The sequence below is a fragment of the Micropterus dolomieu genome, linkage group LG04, assembly GCF_021292245.1.
Source record: "Micropterus dolomieu isolate WLL.071019.BEF.003 ecotype Adirondacks linkage group LG04, ASM2129224v1, whole genome shotgun sequence".
NCBI lineage: Eukaryota > Metazoa > Chordata > Actinopteri > Centrarchiformes > Centrarchidae > Micropterus > Micropterus dolomieu.
In genome coordinates this window covers 15,498,897-15,505,677 of record NC_060153.1, presented here as the reverse complement: position 1 = coordinate 15,505,677, position 6,781 = coordinate 15,498,897, and the positions used below count along the sequence as shown (strand labels likewise).

General features: G+C 39.2%; 1 protein-coding gene across 3 annotated transcripts in view; it reads left to right on the top strand.

Annotated features, from left to right (window-relative positions):
• Positions 1 to 5,475, top strand: part of LOC123970017 (serine hydrolase-like protein) — an 11,695-nt gene extending 6,220 nt beyond the window's left edge. For 2 of the 3 annotated variants that reach the window (XM_046047863.1, XM_046047864.1), the window contains exons 4-13: positions 885 to 1,094; positions 1,538 to 1,579; positions 1,679 to 1,698; positions 1,781 to 1,855; positions 2,474 to 2,580; positions 2,670 to 2,749; positions 2,831 to 2,865; positions 2,984 to 3,060; positions 3,148 to 3,235; positions 4,441 to 5,475. In XM_046047863.1, coding sequence (XP_045903819.1) covers positions 885 to 1,094; positions 1,538 to 1,579; positions 1,679 to 1,698; positions 1,781 to 1,855; positions 2,474 to 2,580; positions 2,670 to 2,749; positions 2,831 to 2,865; positions 2,984 to 3,060; positions 3,148 to 3,235; positions 4,441 to 4,584 — 878 coding nt within the window. In that variant the 3' untranslated portion in view covers positions 4,585 to 5,475. The remainder of the gene's footprint in view (positions 1 to 884; positions 1,095 to 1,537; positions 1,580 to 1,678; positions 1,699 to 1,780; positions 1,856 to 2,473; positions 2,581 to 2,669; positions 2,750 to 2,830; positions 2,866 to 2,983; positions 3,061 to 3,147; positions 3,236 to 4,440) is intronic. The other variant, XM_046047865.1, reaches the window with a different exon arrangement.
• The last annotated feature ends 1,306 nt before the right edge of the window (positions 5,476 to 6,781 follow it).

Here is a 6,781-nt window from a genome sequence, read left to right as displayed (position 1 = left end):
CATTTATCTTCAGTCGACTTGACTACTGTAACAGTGTCCTTACAGGGCTCCCTAAGAAATCCATCAGACAGCTGCAGCTGATTCAGAACGCTGCTGCTCGAGTCCTCACTAAGACCAAAAAGGTGGATCACATCACTCCAGTTCTGAGGCCTTTACATTGGCTTCCTGTATGTCAAAGAATTGATTTCAAAATCCTGCTGTTAGTTTATAAAGCACTAAATGGTTTAGGGTCAAAATACATTTCTGATCTTCTGCTTCGTTACGAACCATCCAGACCTCTCAGGTCGTCTGGGGCAGGTTTGCTTTCTGTCCCCAGAGTCAAATCTAAACAAGGAGAAGCAGCGTTCAGTTATTATGCTCCGTATATCTGGAACAAATTCCCAGATAACTGCAGGTCTGCTGAAACTGTCAGTTCTTTTAAATTAATTCCAATACTTTTTGGGCCTAAAGGTCATTTCGACACTAAAATATGTGAAGATAGGGCACCAGTTTAAAAATACCGAAATTATCCTTTAATGTATGTGCACACGTGGTATAAATCAACATGTTCAGCTGCTCCTGCTGCAACTCAGTGTTAAAATTAGAGCTAGAGCAAGTTAAACTTATTGGGAGATTACCTTCGGGATACCTTCGACTTTCTGCTTTTTGTACTTCTTGTATGTAGCATGTAAACTGCACATTTCCTGCCTGCCTCAAAGCTAAATGCTCAATCAATTAAAGGCAGAAATGCCCCAAAAATAATTGTAAATTTTTTTTTCTTTCAGCTGAAGCAAACACATTTAAATTTGCTTGATAGTGTTGAGTTTTTTAGTTAAATAGTACGTCATTATTTCCTTAATGTGACAATCACTGAGACTCGGTGCTTCTCTCTGTCTTCCCCTCAGAGTGCAGATATGTGGCGATGGACCTGGCAGGTCACGGTCAGTCATCACATCGCCGTCCTGGAGTTTTCTACTCCTTTCCTTCGTATGTGATGGATGTACGCAGAGTCATTGACGGTGTGTGGGTTCATGAAGTCGCAGGAGTTAATCCACTAATTCAACTCAAACATCAGTGTTTGTTCATGCGACAGGTTCGGTCCCTGCGTGTCCTGGGTTTGCTATATTGACTTGTTCATGTTTTTTTATTGAATTCAAACCACTATGTGATGCGTAATTTATTTTTCCTTTAATTGTACATTGACTTGTTTTATTTGTTGCGCACCACTGTGTGTGACAGATTTTTAGCCGACTTATTATACATTATATATGTCGGATATATATTATACTATTAGTATTATTATTATTAACTCAAAGAGAAGAAGGTGTCTGATGAAGACTGTTGATGAAAGCTCCAGTTTTTGTCAAATCAAAGATATGTGTTTTTGAACACATTTGCCATTACAGTATATGTTCATATCTAAATATCACCCAGCCCTAGTGCATCTGTACTGCAGTTAAAGCACAGCAGTTTTGTTGCCTTCTAACTTAAAACAGTCTGAGTGTTCTGTGATGAGATACGGGACCTGGTTGATGATCTGTGAAATTAACTCCCACAGCTATGCAGTGGAATAAATTCTCCATCATAGGCCACAGCATGGGTGAGTTCAGCTTTACAGCAAAGCGAGAGAGATTCAAATGCTTGTTTATTTGCATGTATATATTTATGTGTACACTTTCTTTTTTTTATTTTATTTCAGGTGGTAACATTGCTGGACTGGTAAGTACGATACATATACTGCCTCTGTATCAACTGTTTAGCTGTACTTTATGGTATTTAGTCCACATTGTGTTTCCCACAGTTCAGTGCACTGTATCCTGAGATGGTGGACGCTGTCGTACTGTTGGACTCTTATGGATTCTTACCTACAGACCCGGTACTTTAACAGTATTCCCCCCCATAGACTACAGTTACTTCAGGGCTGCAGTTTGCTGTTTAGATAAGGGTGAAGAAAAATATGCTTTGAAGTTGTAATGCTTTCCTTTGTGGTGATAAAAATAATTACATTTGTTTACACCAGCCTGCAGAACCATTTCACAAGTCCTCCCACAAGATTTTCCCCCAGTCCTTTGCTTTAGAAGTAATCATTTGCATTTCAAGCTTTGCTCAGTATAACTATGAAACAGGTGTTAAATTGCGTTTTTTGTGGAAGTTGCTCCTAAAAGTGACATTAAACTTTGTGAACTCTGCAGAAACCCTGGCATTACTCTACTAAACATGCAGAGCAGTAGGTACAAAGGAGAAGGGAGGACATGTTGCTCAGCTATAGTATAAAATGTATAAAATATATATTAGGGTGTTTGACATATTGAAAGGCATCACATTTAAGAAATGCTTTTCAACACCAATGTCTAAATGAGTGACAGTTTGTCCTACTAAATGTATTATATTATTGCACCACTCCACATTTCACAGAGAGCTGTGCTGTACAGTCCGCTCCTGCCATTAGTTTTGAATTGCTTCCTTCATCATTTGTGTCCGTTTTTTCTGGCAGAATGAAATGCCTAAAGTGATGAGGCAGGGGATGGACGAGATGCTTCAGTTTGAGAAGAAGACAGAAGAGAAAACAAGAGTTTACACTTATGCAAAGGCAGTTGAGAGGTGCTTTATCATTCCACTTCTTGGTCATTGATATCTAGTTACTTTGTCTCTAGAACCAGCTGCTGGCTAAAATGTTTCATTTCTTCCAGGCTGTTGGCTGCAAACCCGAGTCTGTCTGTGCAGTCTGTACGCATGCTTTTAGAGCGCGGTCTAGTTCAAGTTGAAGGAGGTACGTCTTTGTCTGCCTCTTCCGAATAATTACACTGTTTTTACTCTTACACTGAAAATATAATGTATTTTTCTCTCACAGGCGTGGTGTTCTCTCGAGACTTTCGAATTAATCTGGTAGGTTACAGCTGAACTGCACCAAATCATCATTTTGCCTTTTTATTTCTGCAAAATGGGTCGTCATATGCAGCCCATAAAATGCAGGTATACAGTATGTTATGTTCTTCATTTTCAGAAAAACATTGTGCGCATCAGTTTGGAGCAGAGTCTGGAGATGCAGTCAAGGATACAAGCGTCTGTTCTAGTTATTCTGTAAGATTTTCCCCCAACTCAAATGTTCTAAACTCTACTATTATAATGTACCTCACTGAATACACATGTTTTTCTTTGTCTTTTCAGAGCAGAAAGCGGCTTTGAAAAAATATTTGCTGAACCAGATCAGAAGAAATTTACATCAGCGCTTCTCCAGGGCTATCGGGACAGAAATGTGAGTGTACAGTCTATTTCTGTTACATAAGTACGCTTGCAGCTTCGTGTTTATTTTTAACCGCCTGTGTGTGGATAAGACTGACAGACGCACAAATGCAAAATTAGCAGCGTAGTACGAGCTCAATGTCTCAGAGGGGGCACAATTTTCTTTATAGCTGTGAACCTCGACGCTGACCTACATACTGGAACTTGGTCAAATGCTGCTGATGCTGTCTCTTTTCAAGTCGGCTGCTGATAGAAAAATTCAGTGGATGTCAGTGTTTGACGCGGTGCAGGAAAAGACAAGCATGGGATGGTAGAATGCTAAGGATTTTAAAAACGGCTATAATCAATATTTCTATAATAATAATGTAGCAAATAATAATGTGAAAACAATGGACACCTGAATCTGCAGCTCCCCTTGACTTCACCAGCTTTATAGTGAGTTTTAGCTGTTTGTTTCCTTGTTTAGCCACTTAACTGTTTTGGTTCACTCTCAGTGTCATTTTCAGGCAGACAAGTTTTCAGCAAATAAAAGGCTCTAAAACAGCAGACAGATACACAGTTAGTGACTAGCTGGTTGAACACCGTGGAGCATTTAGCAGCCAAAACGGCAGATATTTTCCTCAGGACTTTGGGGAGACCAAAAACAGAGCTAAACAAGAGTGAATATTGGACTTACATTCAACAGGTGAAGAGGAAAATGTTGCTCTGTAACTGCTGGATGTATAAATAAGCAACTGTTTGCAAACAATTTCATCATATCAACTTAAAGGGTAACTTTGGATTACTATTCTTATCAAGGGAGTAGCTTGGCTTTTACGAAAGCGATATCACCACTCTTTCTGGTTAAATAAAAAGGATCTTTAAAAAAAGATCTATCTCTGTTTGGATCCTTTTCACACTGTTTTCGCACCCTGTTAACACCCTGTCTGATCCTTTTGGTGGCAAAAGAAAGCACTTTTAGAGGACGTAATTTGACAGGGCGATATTATCTGCAATACGTTACAGCCCCGTTTCAATGCTGCTGAGTGCAGGGGGTTCAGTCAATACACGACCACTTTCAAAAAATGTTGTTCCAATTAGTCACATAGACACACAAACGTGTGTTTTGTTGTGTTTACAATTTGTTTCTTCTTCGTCTTTAAGTGGCCATTGTAGGTTAAATATAAGAAGTTAATCTCTTACACTCGTCTTAATCGTCTGTCTGACTCTTTCTTTCAGCACACGGTGGTGACTGTACCAGGAAATCATCACGTCCATCTGAACAATCCTGAAGTCGTCGCTCCACTTGTGTCTGACTTCCTGCAGACCAAAGTGTTGTCGCAATTAGCCAGACTAACAAATGAACAGACCTCTAAGTTATAGCAAACACACAAACGTGCCTTAAGTCCAGCCGGTCCTCACCAGAAAAACGACCGCATATGTTGTTTTTTCAAGCAGCTTATTACGACCAATATGACGTACCATAAAGAGCGAGAAAGTCCAAGTAACGAGGTGGATGGAGTAGATAAATAGGTCAAACCCAGAACTTTTGGGTATTTGGGTCACATGTGAAACTAAGTCAATGTTGAGTTATTTATAGTTTTAAGTTAAATAGCGTTACTGTCTCGCATGACACAAGTCAGGTAACATACTTACTTACCTTAACCTATCCAAGTAGTTTTGTTGCCTTAACCAAACTGCAAATGTTTCCCAGTGTAACAAAGTGTTTAATGTCATGTAACTTACATAACCTGGTTAAAGTCCAGTGCACCTCTGGCTGGAGTGGTACTTTCCAGCGGTTATATGTGTCGTTTAGGTAAACAGTCATATATGTCTTTGTTGGAGGCATTGACAAACAACCTATGTTGTCGTTGTACATGTTGCTGAAATTAAACATTTGGAGTGGAACTAAGTTGACTGAACATGACTAATGTAGGGGAATAAATAACCAAGAGTTTGCGGATGCTATTGTTCCAACTGGAATCATTTTTTTTTTTTATTTCAATCGAATTCAACTCATTACCTCCTGTTTGCCCTACTATTATTAATTATTTAACATATTTTAAAAGATATTAAAGTGGCATGTTTTTGTGGATCATAGAGTGACCTCGATAATAAACATTTCATGGAATTTACACATTTCCAACAATGTCTACAAAAAGTGATTATGAGCTCTGTAAAGATAGATGGCGTGGCTGAGATGTTCAGTTGGACTGGATTAGATTATACAGGTGTATCTAAAAAAATAAAAAATAAAAATAAGTGTCCACTGAGTGTATATGTATATATTTTGTTTTATATTTTTATACAAGTGCAGTCTAATTCCTGTAAGACACTTAGAGGTTGTCTGGGATTGTCTGGTGTTTTTCAGGCTGCTTAGCTCTCCTTGCCTTGGTGCATTTCTGCTGCCCTACAGGTGTATTCACAGGCAGTAGTTATTTCACCTTGTACCTGCTGTCTTTGATGAAAGTTTGAAATGCACTGTGGCACATCAGGTCTGTTAGATGTCTGCTGCCCATTGTTAATATTTTAGCAGTTGCACAAATTCTCTGAAGTGTGAGTTCTCATATTTAATCTCAAAAGTTGGTGATCTGTGGATGGTGAGCAGAGGAGGACTCTAGACTCAGCAGCTGCTGTGACACTGTTGTTTACTGCATGTTTTCAGTAATGCAGCATTGAAGCTGAACAAGAATGGCCTTTAGTTTGGCTGGCTGAGTGGCAGTGACTAATAAAAAAAGGGCTTGAAGTCATGAAACATTAATGGAAACAGTTCAAAACCCTAGTTAAGATTTAAATAGTTTTATTATGTGACTCTGATTCAAAGTTTAATGTGGTGTGTGACCTAAAGAGCTTTGGATGCACACAATATATAAATACAGGTGCTGGTCATATAATTAGAATATCATCAAAAAGTTTATTTATTTCAGTAATTCTATTCAAAAAGTGAAACTTGTATAATGTATACATTCATTCCACACAGACTGATAAATTTCAAGTGTTCATTCCTTTTAATTTTGATGATTATAACTGACAACTAATGAAAACCCCAAAATCAGTATCTCAGACAATTAGAATATTGTGAAAAGGTTCAATATTGAAGACACCTGGTGCCACACTCTAATCAGCTAATTAACTCAAAACACCTGCAAAGGCCTTTAAATGGTCTCTCAGTCTAGTTCTGTAGGCTACACAATCATGGGGAAGACTGCTGACTTGACAGCTGTCCAAAAGACGACCATTGACACCTTGCACAAGGAGGGCAAGACACAAAAGGTCATTGCTAAAGAGGCTGGCTGTTCACAGAGCTCTGTGTCCAAGCACATTAATAGAGAGGCGAAGGGAAGGAAAAGATGTGGTAGAAAAAAGTGTACAAGCAATGGGGATAACCGCACCCTGGAGAGGACTGTAAAACAAAACCCATTCAAAAACGTCGGGGTGCTTCACAAAGAGTGGACTGCAGCTGGAGTCAGTGCTACAAGAACCACCACGCACAGACGTATGCAAGACATGGGTTTCAGCTGTCGCATTCCTTGTGTCAAGCCACTGTTGAACCAGACGCAGCGTCAGAAGCGTCTCACCT